This window comes from Ranitomeya imitator, chromosome 5, assembly GCF_032444005.1.
Source record: "Ranitomeya imitator isolate aRanImi1 chromosome 5, aRanImi1.pri, whole genome shotgun sequence".
NCBI lineage: Eukaryota > Metazoa > Chordata > Amphibia > Anura > Dendrobatidae > Ranitomeya > Ranitomeya imitator.
Window position 1 is genome coordinate 34813155 of NC_091286.1, and position 20324 is coordinate 34833478.

Here is a 20324-nt window from a genome sequence, read left to right on the forward strand (position 1 = left end):
ATGTAGGGCGGATGCCCCATGGTGTACCGCCCAGGAGGCGCCCACTGCCCGGAGCAGAGGGAGGAGTCACTCTGTTCTTGATCCGGTGAGCCTCCAGAATGGCAGGTCTGATCCAGAGAACAATCGTAACCTTGGAAGCCGGCAGGCCTCTTGGCGTACCGTCTGGAATGACAAAGGACAGTCCTTCTTCCTAAAGAAGGCGGCCCTACACAAATAGATCCTCACCGCCCTGACCAGGTCTAGCCTGTTCAGAGAATGCCCCAGAGAATCGATCGGAGCAGGACAAAGGTGGGAAGGACGATCTTATTCAAGTAAAAGGAGGACACCACCCTGGGAAGAAAAGGCGACGAAGGCCGTAAAACTACCCTATCCTGGTGAAAAACCAAGAAAGGGGCGATAGAGAGCCACCAACTCCGAGATGCGTGGAGATGGCCACCAGCAAAGCCACCTTGCAGGACAGAGCAGAAAGTGAGGCTCATGGAGAGGATCAACGGAGAAAGTCCACCGAGCCTCCAGAACAAGACTGAGGTCCCAGGGATCCACGGAAGTGTGGTACGAGGGAGCCGCATGCGCTACTGAAGAAAGGCCCTGATCTGAGAACGGGACGGATATAAAACTTCGTACCGTGATAGCCAGTAGCAAAGGACCTCTGAAAAGGGACTTCACAAAAAGGATGGAAAGGGTTGCTATCTGACCCTTCAGAAAACTAAGGGCAAGGCCAACATCAAGTCCCGCCTAGAGAGAACGGCCAAAAAGGAAGGTTTCAACAGCAAAGCTGTTAACCTGAGACACCAAGAACTCTGCGGCAGATGGGTCCCTAGTACAGAAGATCTGACCTGACTGGGGCCTCCAATGAGAGTCCGCGAGGAGATAAACGATCTCAGCGAACCAGACCTTCTGGGCCAATCTGGTGTGGTCAGAATGACCGGCACCCCCTCCGCATAGATCTTCAACAGTCTGGGAAGAAAGGGGAGGGAGGAACAGAAAGGTAAGTACAAAAGGCGACCCAGGAATGGTCAAGGTATCGGTATCCACAACAAGAGGATTGCGGAGTTGGAAACAAAACGGTGGACTCTTCCTAAGCAGTCGGGCCGCCAGGAGATCCGTGTCCGGAGTTCCTCATCCAAGGAAAATTTGAAGGAAGACCTCCTGAGTCGGGACCTCTGTCCTGCCGCAAGGCCCTCGCGGCAGAGAAAACACTGCGGCCTAGTTGTCCACGCCGGGGATATACACTGCGAATAGTGCTGAAATCGTCGCCTCTGCCCAGAGGATCCTGGATACCTCCGCCATAGCCAAGAGGCTGATTCCCTCCCTGGCGATTGACATAAGCCACAGCCGAGGCATTGGACGTCTGGATTCTGACTGGCAGACGTCTGAGAAGCCTTTCCCAGTGACTCAGGGATAGAAGAAAGGCCCCTCTCTCAATGGTGTCGATCGGCGGAGAGGACCCTTGCTCCGACCAACGCCCCCTTCAATGACGGATGGCGAGAAAACGCACCCCAGCCGGGAAGGCTGGTGATCGTCGTCACCACCTGCCTTGGGGAGGACCGGACATGAGGAATGAGAGGGGATGACAGCCACCAGTTGAGAGGCTATTAGAATCTGATGGAAAGTCGGATTGGAGGGTCCAGAGAAAGCACAGACGTGTCCCACTGAGGAAGGATGGCCTGCTGAAGTGGTCCCAAGTGGAACCGCGCAAAAGAGAACGGTTACGGAGCTGTCACCATGCCTCACAGGACCGTCGTAGCTGAACGGAATGAAGGCAGCCGAAGGCCCTGCCGAGAGCGAACTCTGTATGGAGAATTGCCCGCTTCTCAAGAAGAAAAACCCCTAGCGATGTCGAACAACATGCCTAAGAGGACGAGACGCTGACTCGGAACAAGACAAGACTTTGTTCTGTTGGCCAGCCACCAGAAACAGGACAGGGAGTCTAGGACGATGGTCAGACCCTCGGGGCCTGAGAGAGGGGCAGAGGCTTGATGAGGATTACTTCAAGGTATGGAATGAGCACTAAGGCCCCTGATCATCAAGGGAAATCAGGACATGGAGCAAGGCCTCTTGGATATCCATGTAGCACAGGAAATCCTGTGGGTCCATGGAAGCCAGGACTGAACAGAGGAACTTCATCCTGAAATGCCGCATGCGGAACCTTCTGTTCACTAAGTTCAGAGACAGGAAGGGTCGAACTGCGCCGCTCTTCTTCGGCACTACAAGCAGGTTTGGATAGAAACCTGGGAAGCGTACCTGCTGTGGGACGGAAACAATAACCTCCAAACAAAGAAGGAAGGTAATGGACGCAAAGAAACCCAAGATCAGAGGAGGATTTTTAGAGGGCGGGATTCAAAGAAGCGATTCCGGGCCGCTAAGTGAACCCTATCTTGTATCCAGAGGATACCACCTCCCTGATCTAGGCGTCCTCCACCGAAGCCAGCCAAACATCCCTGAAAAAGGCAGGAGATGCCCGCCCAAACTGGAAGAAACGCTGGGCCATTAGCACGAGTTATTATGCCGAAGAAGATCTGCCAGGTCTAGGCCTGGTGGCCCAACCATGGGAGTTGCGGGCACACCGGGAAGGGATAGGCTTAAAGGAAAGCCTTTTCTCTAGCCAGACGAGATCGCAGTCTGTGTTAGCTAGAGGAATCTTCCGACGCCGCAAAACAGCGAAGGGACAAAGGGAACTTGTGCCTCCCGTGGCGTCATTAATAATTTGTTCCCTCATGTAGCCAAAGAAACAGGCCCCCCGGAAGGGCTGTGTGTAGAGCCGAATATTCCATCGGATGGCCACCATAATGCTGGATGCGTGAGCTGCACAAGCTGCGCATCTAGGGAGGCAGATACCAAATATTTCCCTGCATAGGAAATCCGGTCCGTCAGGTCGGCTAGCTCCCCCGGAGGAGCTCCAGGCGGGGTGCTCTTACAAGGCTGTTTGGTCCATCTATCTATGGTCCTTGAGACCCAGGTAGAGGCAATGGCCGAGGCACAAAGTAGAAGCAGCCGTTACAAAAGGCTGATTTTTCCAGCAGTTCTATAAAAGTATCCTTGGAACCCGTGCCAAGCTGGTAGACAGTCTGGGAACTGACGAGTCCAGAATTGCCCGCTTCCTGCCGAGGAATCAGTCCAGTTAGCGATGAGCACAGGAGAGAAGGGATATAGGATGCCGAGACGCTTCCCTGTCTGCAAGCATCTGGTATGGCTCGCATTTCTCCTGGCAAGTACCACCACATATTCAGCGTGTGTGGGGCAAAGGTCCTGGAAAGTGGTTTTGACCGTCTAAACGAAAACCGCCTATTCTGCGGGTTCCGTAGAGGTATCCATGATGCTTAGGGTCTGGTTGATCGCATCAATAAGGCTATCCAAGTCTGAAACTTCCTCTGCAAACATGACCGAGGAAGCCCGTCTCTCTCTCGATAGAGAGGAGGATCAGGAAGAGGGATCTCACCGGTCCAGACCGGAGGGCAAGATGGAGCGGGAAAGACAGGTGTCAGACGTCCATGAGGCTGATGGTGGACGTCCTGGTCTCCTCCAACCGACAGGCTCTGGAGGGCGAGTGGGTGGGGAATGGAGCTGGGACCGAACATCTAAGCACGCTTGTGTGCTAGGATCATGGTCCTGCCGTCGGATCTATGAGGATACGGGGTGGCAGTACACGCCGTACTCCTAGTCCATAATGTGGGATTGCAGGTGTGACTGTTCACCCTGTATCCCTCTGTTCTTGGCCAAGTTGAAGAAGGCTGGACGGAGAATCCTGTGACCCACTAGCGATTGCGGACAGGCACGGATACCAAGGTCGTGACATCCTGGTGAGGTCCGCCCCAGACTGAGACAGAAGGAAAGCCCACCCAGGGATAGGGGTCTCGGCCTCACCCGGGTTAGGGACTCCTGGACAGGGAGTTGCTGCAGCTGACAAGAGGAAGCAGGAGGACGGGACACACTCCTTATAGGGTTAGGCCTGGGAGCAGACCCCTAAATGATGTCCGAAGGTTAGGGGAACAGGATAGGGGAGTAATAGGCTGCCTAGCAGAGCTACTCACAGTAATAGTAGGGTCCTGCAGACTGCTCCTGGCTGAGCTGCGACCGGCATCATGGCACAGGTCCAGGGCACCAGCGATGAGATGGCAACCTAAGGAGGATGCAGGGGACCCCGCCGGAGGAAACGTGTGCTGGGGAAAGAAAGGGCCTGGCTGCAGTCTGGGAGAACCGCAGAAGGAGACCGCTGAAAAGGGCGCTGGAACGTGCGCCCTGCTGCGATGTGGCGCTAAGCAGCGGCGTAGAAATCATGGGCCCAGGAGCACCAAGATGGCGCCGGTGGGCGGGGAGTAAAGAGATTGTCGGGCGGGAGAAAGCCCGCCCGAAGAAACCGGAAGTGGAGGAGCGCGGTACCGGAAGTAGGCCCCGGCAGAAGCCGGGACCTAAATTAGAGGTCGGCGCGCCGGTAGAAGAGGCCAGGGCCCCGGAACAGTGCGCCGCAGAGCAGTGCGGCAGCCTGCCAGGGCCGCCCGAGGGAACGAAGAGTCTGGTCTCGGCGTCGGAAGTAGGCCCCGGCCGGAGCCAGGGCCTAAATTAGAGGCCGGCGCCGCTGGATAAGAGAGCCGCGGCGCCGGAGCAGAACGCCGCAGGGAAAGAGCAGCGCGGCAGTCTGCCAAGGCCGCCGCGCAGGGACAGAAAGGCAATGTGGCCGACGAACAGTGCGGCCCAGGGGAAAGCGGTGCGGCAGACTGTCAGAGTGTCGCGCTGATGCGGAGAGAGCACTGCGGCAGAAGAAGAGACAGAACGAGCGTACCTAGCCTGCCATCACCGCAGCTCAAAAGGGAGCGCTGCTGCCTGACCCGCTGCGATGCTCTGGGATTCCATATAAAAGGTAAAAATCGTGCCTCAGGGACCTCTGCTCCCTCACACTGCGAGTGATCTGGGAAAAGGGAGCATGGAAAATACTCACCTAAACATCCCACGCCGTTACTAACCTGAGGGGGATGAGACGTCCATGGAGCTGGTGATGGACGTCCTCGTCACCTCCAACCGACAGGCTCTGGTGGGCGAGAGGGTGGGGGACGGAGCCAGGACCGGACTTCTAAGCACGCTTGTGTGCTAGGATCTTGGTCCTGGAGAGGGATCTATGAGGATACGGGGTGGCAGTACACGCCGTACTCATAGTCCGCCTTGTGGGATTACAGGTGTGACTGCTCACCCTGTATCCCATCCGGAAAAACCTGAAAGGAAACGACGCACACTGAGGTAGAAATGGGTCTAATGAAAGACCCGTGTCCACCTCCTACTGACACTAAGCTAAACTGAATATCCTACTTCCTGTCGGTAGGGTGTACACTGCAGAGGAGGAGCTAACTTTTTTATTTGCATAGTGTCAGCCTCCTAGTGGCAGCAGCATACACCCATGGTTCCTGTGTCCCCCAATGAAAGGCGATAGAGAAAGACAAAAATCTATCCCCCCATCCGTTCCCTTATTATTCGCTATGTGCTAAAACAAGTCCAGACATGAGGGACAGTAGATGATCACTGCTAGACATTAATTCACAGATATTTCCCTGTGTTCCTCTGTTGGGATCTTTTCAAGTTTTTTTTGCACAGGAAAAACAAAATCCTAACAAATCATCTCTATCACAGAACCCAAGAAAACGACCATTCATGTGGAGGATCTGCTGGAATATTTCCTGGCAGGGGCGATCCTCGTACCTTATCGCAGCACCTTTCCTGAACCCATTGCGGTCCATGATGTCAGACCCCCAAACACAAGATTTAGAAGTTGTCCAAACCTGCAGACCTCTGAGATCAGCTCACAATATGTATAGGGGGGTACCTCCTAACTTACCCCCCCAGCTAATGATGTCGGGGGAAAGAGAAGGATCCAGCCTGTCCAATTTCAACAGCAGACCCCTTTATTCTCCAGGAGATAATGTGTAATGTGGGGGCCAGAAGCAGGGGTGCTGCCGTAAGAACTAAAGAGGGGGAGGGTCGCCCGTGCCCACCAATATGGGCCATTTCACAGATTGTAAATCAGGTGGCCAACCCCTTAATTTAAAAGTGGGGTCCATAAACCTCCATAATGCGGAATATGAGGATACAAAGGAACAGTGCAGATTACTGGGCGAGTCTACAAGGTTTTTTTCTGCTCTATAAATGACCCAAAGTGATCGGCCGATTTCTTATCAGATATCACAGTACAGGAATTAAGAACGTAGATAATAAGGATCCGGAATACGGAGGTAACCCTGAATGAAAGCTGCAGCATAAAGTCACCTTATGTACAGACCACCGCGTATAGTGCGGACCCCTCACACAATAAAAGAAAATTAGGTTCTCCACCCAAATGTAGTGTTAGCTAAATCTGATTAACTCCTCACAGACCAGGCCTAGACACCAAATTATTGCCTTTGCATTTTCATTTCTGCTTTCTTCCTATATTCAATAATATAATATTGCACGTGCGTATATGTATATAGCCAATAGCTTGTGTACTTACTAGTACGCAGGACTAATGTTCAGGATGACAGACAGCCATCCTTACATGGATCCTGGGATTTCCAGGAGATTAGATCAGCTGTGAATCCTGATCAAGGGTGAGATCCCTCCATAACGATCCCAAAGCTGATCAGTGGTTTCCGTAATCTCCGTCATTAGATCTAGACCATGGCAGTGTATTACTGCAGTCCTGATTGCCATAAAAGCAGGATACAAATGCTCTGCGGACCTCCAGTCATCAAGGAGTCAACGCCGCCATGATAAAATACCCATGGTTGGAGGACTGTTGGCTTCGGTTACCCCTTCAGGTGAAGGATATAGACTGGTTGCTGTGGATGCAGTGCCTGACAATTAGTTGTGGCTAAGCAATTAATCTATAACTACTAGGTATCCATAGCAACCTTATATTATTATTATTTATTTATTTATTTATTTATACAGCACCATTGATTCCATGGTGCTATACATGAGAAGATTCCTTACTCTATATACTATATAGCCATTGTGCCTCTGTAGAGGGGGCCGCAGCTTGGTATAAGTTACTCTATGCTAGTCCGTAGCGGAGACTGCATCATTTATCAGATTTTTCTAACCGTTCATTCAGGTGGAGATCCTGCTTAAAAGGGAAACAGTCAGCAGGTTTTTTTTTTTTTTTTTTACACTAATGGAAGTCTTGGTACGGCTCTTTAGGTGCTCATCTACCCCGAAAAAAAACAAACACTTTCTGTAAAGACCAGATGTGCCAGTGACGAGAAAACTAGAAGAGACGTCATATGCAAATCAGACTGGAGGTGCACTGGGGGTGTCTCACTGCACTCGAAGCTTCTTCCAAGTGTACAGACACGCCCCATATGCGCTACACTACTGATTTGCATATGGCTTCTACTCTAATTTTCTCAGAAGATCGGACCTCTATTATACGTACGTATGTATATTGGGTGGGGCAAGTAGCTACATGACTTCTTCTACATGTAGAAGTGTGCCGACAGGTTTCCTTAGAAGGGTTACTCTTACGTAGCTGTATCGGGTGCCCCCTGAAACGTACCAAAGATTCGATATAGAATTATGAAATGCTTCAAGAACCTGCATAGCATTGTCAGATGTGTTTCAACAAACCGATGAACACAATATTAAAAAAAAAAAAAAAGTGAAAAACACAAAATATGCATTATCACATAAAAGGCAAAAAGACCATCAACTTGTTAAAAAAAATATAAAAAAATAAAAAATGAAATGCGAATGAGTCACTGCTCCGTGCAGAGGAGTCACCACCACAACAATGGGTGAATATTGTGGCTCGGTTGTCAAGCGCTAAAAAAAACCTCACGAAAAGAGGCAATAAAAATAAATACTAGGAGGTCCAATAAATACAGTGTGCTAAATACGAGTCTTCTCGCCGGACACTGTGCGTCTCAGGGGAGAGGATCCAGCTGCAGGCTAGAGCTGTGTTGAGGATTGTATACTCGGCGCTGGTTCTACAGGACTGTCCACAGGAACCTGGGAAAACAGGAAAAACATCTAAAAGTTAGAACCAATCAACTGAACCATGAGCGGCCCACCTACAACTATTCCCAAAATGGTCTTCTAGGGGAAGGGGGGGGGTATTCTTCTGTGAACTTGGCCAAAATCCATCTAAAGCGGTCAGCCCCAGAAAAGGCTACCTCAAACAGACTTAGCTGAAGCCACTTAAACAGATCCCAGAGGAATCCCGGCCTTTAATTGCCCTTTAAACCCTATATGGGACCCTGAACTCACAGCGGGGCCCCTTGGATTGGGTCCAGAGAGTAGCTGCTGGCCGGAGGAGCGAGTCTGAGGCAAGAGGAGTCCGATTAGCCTGGACAGCTACTAATGTGATGGAGTCAGGGACAGACTCAGGATGCAAAAATCACAGTCAATCGGGGTCAGGTACTTGGAGGTCAGTCAAAGTAAAGTTAGGCTAGCTAACAGATAGCGGAATAAACGTGGCAGGGGGTCACAAGCTGGACAGGATCAAAATAAGAGCTTTAGGAACGGCATCAGCGACCCAAGAGAAATCTAAGCACTAAACTGAGGCTATGTGCACACGTTGAGGATTTTGCTGCAGTTTCCTATGAGTTTACAGTACAATGTAAACCTATGGGAAACCAAAAACGCTGTGCCCATGCTGCAGAAAAAAAACGCGCGGATACGCAGCGGTTTATTTTCCGCAACATGTCAATTCTTTGTGCAGAATCCGCAGCGTTTTTTACACCTGCTCCAATAGAAAACTGCAGATGTAAAACTGCAGCGGAATCCGCAATAGAAACCGCAATAAATCCGCAGGAAAAACCGCAGAGCTTTCTACGTGTGCACATACCCTGACAATTGCCAGCAGTCTGGAGGTTAAGTAGGGTGGTGCTGCCCCCATTGCCCACAGCTGGACAAGGTCCATAATGGCTATGAGATCTCCTCCATCAGCAGCTCTTGCAGGAGGAATATAGTGGAGCGTGTCGACATTACTAGAGCACATCCAATTACACATCCTACCGTTCTGCATCTCTGGGTGCTATGCAGACCTATGTATTTTAATGAGGGGGATTGCTGTTAATTATTTATTTCTCATGCTTTTGAAAACTGGTTGTAAGTGAATGTTTAGCCTTTAGCAGTGGCACCACCACCACCAAGGAGGCTGCAAATAGAGAGCACAGATCCCGTCAGCATCACGTATCGATCAGTCCGGCACTGTGGATTGTCGGATATATCCTGCACATACAGGTACGCAAATAAGTGAGGATCATGGGAGCAGAAAGGTTCCTGACCGTCCTGTGACCGATCCTACTGAACAGTGGCTGATAACAGGGAACAGTAGACGATATCCTATCGCAGGGCAATACTTACTGACTTTATGCCGGACTTGGTTATTCCAGAATTTACATTGTGTCTCTGCAGGTCAGATTTGATTAGAGCTGCAAGTGAAAAAAAAAATAAATAAAAAATTCATTATACAGAACACTATGATAAATAGTAAAGACTGGCATTCAATATGCAGCAGCAAGGAAGTCAGACAAACACTGCCCCACAGAAACCAAGCAATACATACCCACTGATGCCCCCGCCGCTCTCCACCCACTGTATGGAGAACCAATATCCACAATTCACTAATTGTCTGAAATCCCCTCAACACAAGGTATAAAGACACCCAACATCAGAGTCATTAACCTGCAACTAGGTTGGGAAAAAAACTGGCACCATAGAAGCCCAAAATCAGCCGAAATATTCCCAGGTGTCCTGCAGGAGCAGCCGCCCCTACACTGACTGCCCTCCTGTCACATGACATCAAAGGGAGACAAGAACGAGAAATTAACAAAAAGTGCAGAGATCTCACTGTGCCAGTCTGCAGAACCTTCCCGAAACCAGAGATATCCTTCACAGAACACAATGATTTAATCTTACTCATTTGGTTTTTGAGCAGGTGGGGGGAGGCTCCCGCCGCAGTCAGAAGGGGGGAGAGGCTCCCGCCGCAGTCAGTTGTCACACACAGGACACTGAGGACGAACAATGTGGTCAATCTCCTGAGATTTGGAGATTTCTTTATATATTTTTTTATTTGACAACAAAATGGAAAAGAAGGAGTGTAAGGAAGGACGTGTTAGAAAATATACAGAAAATGAAAATATCCTATGTTGAACTTTCCTTTGACCCATCCTCTATACACCAGGCTGTCTGCAAAGATTATCCAGTATAGTTGCATAGGTTGTAAGATGCAGTGACCCCTGTTACAGGTAAGGGGCGCTGCATGGTCTCCCCAGAATGCGCATGGAGGCGTACTGAGGCCATAGGAATGCATGGCAATCGCAGGCATAACTGTGGTGATGAGTCAAAGTCCGGCGTTATTGTGAATGGCCGATATGTGTTGCAAAGGAAGATACTCTGCGCTGCAAGCTTGAAGTAAGGTTGTTCTGGGACCTATAGTCCCACAAGTATTGGTGTAATTTGAAAGGGAGGCTTACTGGGCTAGTTTGAGAGCTGGGCAGGTCGGACTAGCCACACATACCTCCCACCTATGGGAGTGGTTACAGCTTGATAATGTGACCAGGGTGTGGGTCACATGTTTCCTGTGTATGGACCTGAATGGTTCTTGGCTGGAAGGTCCTGTGAGAGGAAAGGCCTGGGTGTTGGGAGGTCCAGAGAGTGGACCAGATCCCTGAGGAGCAAAGGGTGAGGCCATGATCTTGAGTGGCCTGGGGTGTTGGGAGGTCCAGAGTGTGCACTGGATCCCTGAAGAGCACCTGGTGAGGCCGTGATCCCGAGTGGCCTCTGTGTCGGGAGATCCTGGGTGTGGACCGGATCCCTGAAGAGCACGAGGTGAGGCCAGGGATCTGCAGAGCCAGTGACAGCTACTGTGTAGGGGAAGCTACCATCCTTCAGTGGGTCTGGAACTGACTAATGTGTGCCTGCCAGGCAAGTTGGTGTCTCCGTAGGCAGCTTCTCCAGAGGACAGGACCCGTGTGATGCCAGCCAGTGAAAACCTGCAACACTGACAAGCAGGTAAGACTTTCACACTAACGTCGTGTGACGGATGTCACTGCCTCGTTTTGGTGAAAAAACGCATCCTGCAAATGTGCCTGCAGGATGCATTTTTTCTCCATACACTTGTATTACCGACACATTGCGACATATGGCCACACGTCGCATCCGTCGTGCGATGGATGCGTCGTGTTTTGGCGCACCGTCGGCACAAAAAAACGTTACATGTAACTTATTTTGACCATCGCGTCTGCCATTTTCTACCGCGCATGCGCAGCCGGAACTCCGCCCCCTCCTCCCCAGACATTACAATGGGGCAGCGGATGCGTTGTAAAACTGCATTTGCTGCCCACGTTGGGCTAATCAATCACAATGTCCGTCGGGCCGACTGTTTGCGACGGCCGTACCGACGGACTAGTGTGAAAGTAGCCTAATCCAGACTGTTTGGCTCCAGAGCGAGCCCGAATATTGGACTCTACCAAGTGTGTATGGTGACAGTCCTGAAGTAGCAGAACCCTGCTATGAACACTTACTTTGTGTTTTGTGCCACTGGGGTTTATGGAGTAATAAAACCCCATTGAACTTTTGAAGAAAATTCGGTCCTGCTGTGTTATATCGCTGCCAAGCGATTATTCCCCAACCCGTTGATGAGCGCCATTTCACAGTTGAGGGGGGGGCGCGGGGGGGGGGGGGGGACGACCCTCGGTCCATCAAGTTCAACCTTTCTCCACCAATAATACATTTTGCTACTAAATTATCTATAACCCACAATGTTGTGGGTTGAGAAAATAATCCAGCCCTTGTATAAAAGCTGTTAAAGTGTCGGCCATTACTAGCTCTTGTGGTTGGCGTTCCGCACTGTAAAGAACCCTTTCCTATTTAGAGGCCGGAATCGCCTTTCTTCCACCCATAATTAGTGCCCCCTGGTCCTTGTATGGCTTGATCATTACTTGCAGACATCCCACTCTTCATGTATATTAGGGTGTTTCTGGTGTGGCCCCCATTACACACAGACATTCTGTGGAAACACTAAATATATATAAGGTCTTCTGTTATTCATTTACTCACTGGACAAGAAGAACATAAAATGTGCAACCAAGCGGTAAATACGGTGCAAACACCGCGTCCAAGGACCGCCAGCAATGTACGGCGGGGCAGCCTCCTCTTATCAGCGGCATGGGAAAACCGCTTTCACCTTCTGATACTTCTCCTGCAGGGACCGCACCTCCCATCGGCTGGCTACAACTCCCAACAAGCTGCACAGAATTTCACACCCTTTTAATAGCAGCGCCCTATGCTGTAGCGGTCCTCTGACAATCCGCCATGCCCTATGGTGACGGCATTACCAAGTTATTTTTATAGGGAGCATTGGAAGAAAAGAAACTATGCGCATAAGATGGCGGTGAAAAGTAATACTGCGGTATTATCTGGGGCCTGGTATGGTGCTGCAGTATTACAGCATAACTCTGCCATATTAATGCACATAGATACAGTAGTGACCCATAGAGGTCCATGGGCCCAATGACGGCTCCACGCGCAGGCTGCACAGTGCCATTATACAGACATGCATGTAGCGGTCACCCGAATAGTCTACAGCCACCGAATCTCCACTGACAGGTTCACGTTACGATACGATCTTACTACTGAATCTAGCAGTATGACTTTACAGGTCCTGGTGTCTGTCCTGTAGTGATCCGATGTGCTGGCACTGAGAAATCAAGCTCTGAAGACCTATGCAAATTAGCCTGGAAGTGCATTGGAGCGTGTCAGGGGATATGCACTGTATTGACACGCCCCCAATGCACTTCCAAGCCAATTTGCATGCAGCTTCAGAGCTTGATTTCTCAGCATCGGCACATCGGATCACTACAAGACCGGTACCAGGATCTACACAGCCATACTGAAAGGTTGACTACTAAGGTTGATTTGGCATTAGGCGAGACGTCAGTCTGAAACTGGTCTATTTATAAACAAAAATAAAAAATTACTGGTATTTTAACTAGTTAAATTCAAGGAAATATTTTTAAAACATTGGTGACTGACTATAGCATAGAAATATTAAAAAACACCCCCACAGTATAATACCCCCAACCTCTTCCATAGAAACAGTGCTACTCTTGTCCATAGGCCGTCTATGTCACAGCAATTCTCCCCCATTAATGTGACAGTGGCGGACCCAATTACTGTCTTAATTGCCAGATGTGGCTCTGAGGTTAGCATTGTTATGGGGGAACTAGCAGGCACTGAAGGGGACATAACCGACAGTACAAGACATGGGTCAGTCTGCAGCTCTGAAGGCGCCAAACGGATTGCCAGAAGAAAGGACCAAGAAAAATAAAAAAAAGAAAAAATAGCGGGACTGGACATATTAAATTTCATCATGCCCAATCCTCTATTCTTAGGGGAGATAAGCCACCAGCAGAGACGTCTCAACCACTTATTCCCATCTCTGCATTGAAGAAAAACATTAATGATAGGCCAAATTGAGTAGGTGAACGGGGAGGGGTGGTTAGGAGGACAACGAATATTTGGCTGAAGTTATAATACAAGGAGTTGAAGGAACCTAAAAATCCACTATCCAGCTCTGAATGTAAAGCAATGCTGGACATGCTGTCAGATACAGATCTAGAGGGGCGATTGCTGAGACGGCTCACGTGGTGCAATCACTGAGGAGCCATGTTACAGCATGCAGACCACGGTCTGTTCACCTAGCTGGAAAAGAACTCAACAGCAGCCACACTCCAGACGGATCTTCTACTCGTATCATTATAGCCACCATTACATGGTATTCTGCTGAAATACTCTGTGCCCTTTGCAGTCATGTGACCACACACCCTCCTCCGTGCCCTGGGGTAACCTGCGGCTGGCTGTTTACACAACTCACAGATCATGTGCCCCCCGCACCCAGAGATATAGATCTGTGCCGTGCGCTTCATTGTCACTAGACTTCACAGACATTACACAACGGGAAGTAAAGCCATCAAAATGCAAAGTCTGAAGCCGCCCACCCCCGGCTCACCCCACCTGTAATAACTGGAGACCACCAGGGATAGACAGCGTCACTTCCTGCACAGGGACCTTGAAGTTCCCTCTCTGTAGGAAATATCTGGCACAATCACAGCAGACACCGGAGAACGTGACCCGTCCATTAAGGTACTGTCACACTAGACGATATCGCTAGCGATCCGTGACGTTGCAGCGTCCTCGCTAGCGATATCGTCCAGTGTGACAGGCAGCAGCGATCAGGCCCCTGCTGGGAGATCGCTGGTCGGGGAAGAAAGTCCAGAACTTTATTTCGTCGCTGGACTCCCCGTAGACATCGCTGAATCGGCGTGTGTGACACCGATTCAGCGATGTCTTCACTGGTAACCAGGGTAAACATCGGGTAACTAAGCGCAGGGCCGCGCTTAGTAACCCGATGTTTACCCTGGTTACCAGCGTAAAAAAACAAACAGTACATACTTACATTCAGCTGTCTGTCCCTTGCCGTCTGGTTCCTGCACTGACTGCTGGTAAAGTGAAAGCAGAGCACAGCCACAGCGGTGAGTCACCGCTGTGTGACTCACCGCTGTGCTTTCACTTTCACTTTACGGCCAGCAGTCAGTGCAGGAACAAGACGGCAAGGGACAGACAGCTGAATGTAAGTATGTACTGTTTGTTTTTTTACGCTGGTAACCAGGGTAAACATCGGGTTACTAAGCGCGGCCCTGCGCTTAGTTACCCGATGTTTACCCTGGTTACCGGGGACCTCGGGATCGTTGGTCGCTGGAGAGCTGTCTGTGTGACAGCTCTCCAGCGACCAAACAGCGACGCTGCAGCAATCCGGATCGTTGTCGGTATCGCTGCAGCGTCGCTAAGTGTGACGGTACCTTTAGTCTAGGATGGGACATTCAGAACTGGACGTACAGATAGGGGTCCGGCAGGAGGGAAACATAAGGACATGTCACCGACTCCCATCATCTCATGGAGGCATCTAGAAAACATGGGCTCATTGTGTGCCAGCAAATATCCTAATACATCAACCAAGATATAAAAGATTCTACTACTTGTATTTATATTTAAAAGATTTGTTTCTTCCACGTATCAAACCTTAGAAAAGCTGCTAATCTGACCCAAAGGGTGTGGGAGCTGGGTGGAATCAGTCTCCTTCCCCTTCTGGCAGCCAACAGTACAGTTCCTTCTTATTTCACCGCAGTCTTCTCAGCTATACTGCCATGCTGCTGCAGAGGCCTTGCTCCTTTCCTGACAAGCAGGGAAAAAAAAAATCTTCTCTCTATTTCAGAAACCTTACTGCAGAAAAGTCACTGAGATTGGGAGCATCTCACCCAGCCTTTAAAAAAGGGATCCGCCCACCAAGGACAGGAAACCTACAGATAAAAAAAAAGAAAAAAAAAAAAAAAGGTGGTACCTCTCTCCTGCAACAGCTGTTTACTAGAAAACGATGGGAGACTAAGGAATAGAGTCTTAATTTTAACATTACTTGAAGACTTAAAGGGAACCCGTCACCCCCAAAAATCGATGGTTAGGTAAGCTCACCGTCATCAGGGGCTTATCTACAGCATTTTATAATGCTGCAGATAAGCCCCCGATGTAACCTGAAAGAGGAGAAAAAGACGTTAGATTATACTCACCCAGGGGCGGTCCTGCTCCGATGGGTGTCTCAGGTCCGCTCCGGCGCCTCCCATCTTCATTCCATGACGTCCTCTTCTGATCTTCACGCTGCGGCTCCGACGTACTTTGTCTGCCCTGTTGAGAGCAGAGCAAAGTACTGCAGTGCACAGGCGCCGGGCCTCTCTGACCTTTCCGTCGCCTGCACACTGCAGTACTTTGCTCTGCCCTCAACAGGGCAGACAAAGTACGCCTGCGCCGGAGCCGTGGCAGAAGATCAGAAGAGGACGTCATGGAATGAAGATGGGAGGCACCGGAGCGGACCTGAGACACCCATCGGAGCAGGACCGCCCCTGGGTGAGTATAATCCAACGTCTTTTTCTCCTCTTTCAGGTTACATCGGGGGCTTATCTACAGCATTACAGAATGCTGCAGATAAGCCCCTGATGCCGGTGAGCTTACCCCACCATCAATTTTGGGGGTGACAGGTTTCCTTTAACTGAGATACCGCGTGACTATTCATACCATTAGCATAAGGCACTATATTAATGTGCACACCCATAAGTGAAGGGAGGGAATGTATGGGTGCAGTCATGGGCTCAGAGAAACACAGTTATCGGTAAGAACTATATTTTTCTCTGACGCCCATGACGGCACCACGGAGAGAATTGCAGAGATTGTACATAAGGGAGGGACCACCGCTTCCAGAACCCTTTTAGCAAAGTTAAGGTCCGAAGAGGAAATAAGGTAGAATGTAGAATGTGGACGGTGAAGACCGGGTAGCAGCTCTACATATCTGATCAATTGAAGCTCCGGCCTTCTCCGCCCAAGATGTCGCTACTGCTCTCGTTGAGTGCGCCTTGATATTTCCCGGGACGGGTAACCCACTCGATGAGTATGACAGGCTGATGGCGTCCGTGATCCATGTTGCCAGGGTGCCCTTGGAGGCTTTCTTCCCCTTCCGGGGACCCTGAAAGCACACAAAAAGAGGCGTCTTCCCTACTCTCTCTCTCTCTCTGGTGGCTTCTATGTAATGCATCAGGCACCTAGCATCCAGTGTATGTAAAGACTCATCCTCCCTGTTTTTAGGGTTAGGACAAAAAGGAGGGAAGAGATATCTCGTGTCCTATGGAATCGGGATGCTACTTTTGGGAGATAAGCCGGATCAGTTTTTAGAACGACCCTATCATCCAGACATTGAGTGAAGGGGGGGGGGGGGTTCGTGGCTAGAGCCTGTATGTCACTAACTACGTGCAGAGGTGAGAGCGACGAGCAGGGAAGTTTTAAGGGATGAGATTTTTGACGGGATATCCACCAAAGGTTCAAAGGGAGGTTTAGTTAATGCTTTAAAGACCAAATTTAAATCCCACTGAGGGGTAATTTTTACAGGGAGAGGCCTTGATCTACCGGCTGCCTTGATGAACCTGGAAATCCTCCGATTCCCCGCCAAATAATAGTTGAATAAAGCCCCTACAGCTGCTACATGAACTTTCAGGGTACTTGTGGCCAGACCAATTTCTAATCCATTTTGCAGGAACTCTAGCATGGCTTTAAGAGGGACACCCTCCTCTATATTGGCGCCTGAGGATGAAAGGAATTTTTTCCATACTTTCCCGTATTGTTTGGTTGTAGCAGTGTAGATACCAGCCCTGGAGACTTTCTAGTAGGTCCCTTTCAAATGCCAGGCTGTAAAGTGTAAACTTGCAACCTGCGGATGATGAACTGGGCCCTGGGAGAGGAGGTTTGGGAGGTCCGGTAGTACCCATGGGTCGGAGATGGACATTCAGGTTTATGTTTGGTTGCCCCCCCCCCCCATTTTCCTGAGATCTGGGTGAACACTGATTTAGCTCCCATTCCCCTTGCTTCAGGCAGGAACGACTCAGGAAATCCACTCTGTAGTTGTCCACACCCTTTATATGAAGGCCTGATAAGGATTGAAGGTTGCCATCGGCTATATAGAAGATCAATTTGGTTACCTCCATCAGACTCTGAGAACAGGTACCCCCTTGGTGATTTAGATACGCTATCACCACTCTGTTGTCCGACATAATTCAGACATGGTGGGACTGAAGGGGACCCAGGAACTCCAATACTGCGAACTTGACTGCCAGCAGTTCCTTCATGTTGGAGGCTCTTTTTTTTTTTTTTTAGATATGGCAGCCAAGCCACCTGAACTAACAGGTTGTTCAGGTGTGCCCCCCACCCGCTGGGACTCACGTCTGTTACTATTTGTGAGACCAGAGTTACCCACAGGACTCCGGGAGATTGGTGGACATCGCAAAACAATCTAGTGAACGAATCGTGTTTGGAGATAAATTGAACAGATTTTCTAAATTCCCTTTTAGGGTATGTTTCCACGTGCAGTAAACGCTGCGTGTTTGACGCTGCATAGAGATGCAGCGTCAGACACGCAGCGTCCAGATGTTACAGCATAGTGGAGGGGATTTAATGAAATCCCGTCTCCACTATGCGTGGTAACACGCACACGGCGGCCCTGTGACTCCGGACATGCGGCGCATCTTTTTAGATCGCAGCATGTCCGTATACCTTGCGGCGACGCTGCGCCGCCGCAAGGTATAGCACAGGGCCCTATGGTGGGGTGCGATGATCCCGGATGTGTGCTATGAACACATCCGGCATCATCGCGTCCCAGAAAGGGGGCAGTGCTTAGCACAGAGCGGGTTTGCCGCTCCGACGAAACCGCCGGCCATCCTGATCGTGGACACATATCCTTAGAGAGACTGCCGACAAAATTTGCCATTGAAGATCCCTCGAATGTAGTTGAGCCCATTGGACTGCAGGGATGCGGGCAGTCATGGCTCCCAAGAGGGACATAGCTTGGCAGAGGGTTATGGAGGGGAGATCTCGCCTTCTGGCTACTAGTCCTATGATGTTTTGGATTTTTTCCAATGAAAGACGGCATTCTCGTTTTATAGAGTCCAAAGTAAGACCCAGATACTCCTGGATTTGGCACGGTAACAACCTGGATATTTTTTTTTTTTTTTTTTTTTTTTTTTTAAGTTCACCAACCAGCCCAGGTTTTCTAATGAGTGCACGATAGTCTCTAGCTGTCTTTCGCAGTGTTGGGGAGAGGAGCAGACTACCAAAAAGTCATCGAGGTATGGCACTATCAGGGTGTCTTGTTCCCTCAGGTGAGCCATTACCTCTAACTAATTTTGTGAAGATTCGTGGAGCTATAGCCAGCCCGAAGGGGAGGGCTGAGAATTGAAAATGGTATATCACCCCCCTGATGTAGACTGCCATCCTGAGGAATTTTTGGTGATCTTTGTGGATAGGGACGTGATAGTAGGCATCCTTCAGATCCAGGACTGCCATGAAACAGTGGAAACAGCATTTTGTCGTTTTGTTTCCATTTTGAATGACTGGACTTCTAGGAATTTGTTTAGACTTTTCAGATTTAGGATAGTCCTGAAAGATCTGTCCGGTTTCTTCCTCAGGAATAAAGGGGAGTAATATCCTTGCCCTCTTTCATGTGGGGGAACCTCCAGGAGAACCCCTTTGCTCAATAGTCCCATGACTTCTTTTTCTAATGCTAGTTGTTCTTCCTCTGAAGACCTCAGTGATGTCGTCATAAAGGAGGGACTAGGAAGTTTTTGAAATTTTAGCTTTAGCCCCGATTTTATTGTATTCAAAATCCAAGGACTGCTGGTAATTTTCTCCCAGGCCGAGAGAACGAGGGACAGTCTTCCCCCCCACCTGGGACAAGCATTCATTGGGTAGGCTTTTTGTTGTCATTAGGGTTCTTATTGAATATGAATCCCTTGTTTTTGTTTCGCTTATCTTCCCACTTGTCTTGGTTTTTTCCCGGCTTCCTTTGGAAGAACCTCTTGCTCCGAAAGGGCCTCCTTTAGGAAGGGAACCCAAGGGAGGGAAATTATTTCTTTTTATCACCCGCCTTCTCTAAGATGTCGTCTAGAGTGGACCCGAATAGGAATTCTCCTTCACAGGGGATGGTACACAATTTACACTTTGGAGATCTCCCGGCTAACATTTTAGCCAAAGGGCTCATCTTGCGGCATTAGAAAACACCGCTGACCTAGCAGATAGCAGATGCCTCTGGGATTCGATCAGACTAAGAAGGCAGCAGCTTCACGCTTTACTGGCAAGGTATTTAAGATTGAGTCACAAGATGTCACAGTTGAGTCACAGTTTTAAGCGTGCCCTAAAAACTCATTTGTTCAGACTGGCCTACCGCCTCAATGCATTAACCTAACGATCCCTGTGTGGCCTATATTAAAAAAAAAAAAAAAAATTAATTAACTGGTTCATGCAGCTTTACATGAACACCCAAGCCTTACACTATGGCTGGTCCGAATAACTATAGCAATTGTTACCATCCACCTCTCGTGTCTCCCCTTTTCCTCATAGTTTGTAAGCTTACGAGCAGGGCCCTCACTCCTCTTGGTATCTGTTTTGAACTGTATTTCTGTTATGCTGTAATGTCTATTGTATGTACAAGTCCCCTCTATAATTTGTAAAGCGCTGCGGAATATGTTGGCGCTATATAAATAAAAATTATTATTATATTATTATTATAAGATGACCTGTTTTTAAGCTGGATTTCTAATTGGTCTAACCATACCATTAAAGAGCGGGACGTACATGCGGCAGCGACCACCGGTTTAGGACATTATATCCTGAACCTATCTTTTCGGATGAGGGTCTGTTAGTCCCATAGTGCTCCTAACTTCCTCTAAAAAGAAAGCAACTACAACCTCCCAAGGAAGATGAAGATG

At 49.3% G+C, this 20324-nt stretch overlaps 1 protein-coding gene across 1 annotated transcript in view; it reads right to left on the reverse strand.

Annotated features, from left to right (window-relative positions):
• Positions 1–7132: 7132 nt before the first annotated feature.
• The window catches only part of FLVCR1 (FLVCR choline and heme transporter 1), a 35290-nt gene continuing 22098 nt past the window's right edge, over positions 7133–20324 (reverse strand). The window contains exons 9-10 of the mRNA XM_069768516.1: positions 9331–9398; positions 7133–7971 (exon numbers count right to left, since the gene is read on the reverse strand). Of these exons, the coding sequence (XP_069624617.1) occupies positions 7912–7971; positions 9331–9398 (128 nt within the window). The 3' untranslated portion in view covers positions 7133–7911. The remainder of the gene's footprint in view (positions 7972–9330; positions 9399–20324) is intronic.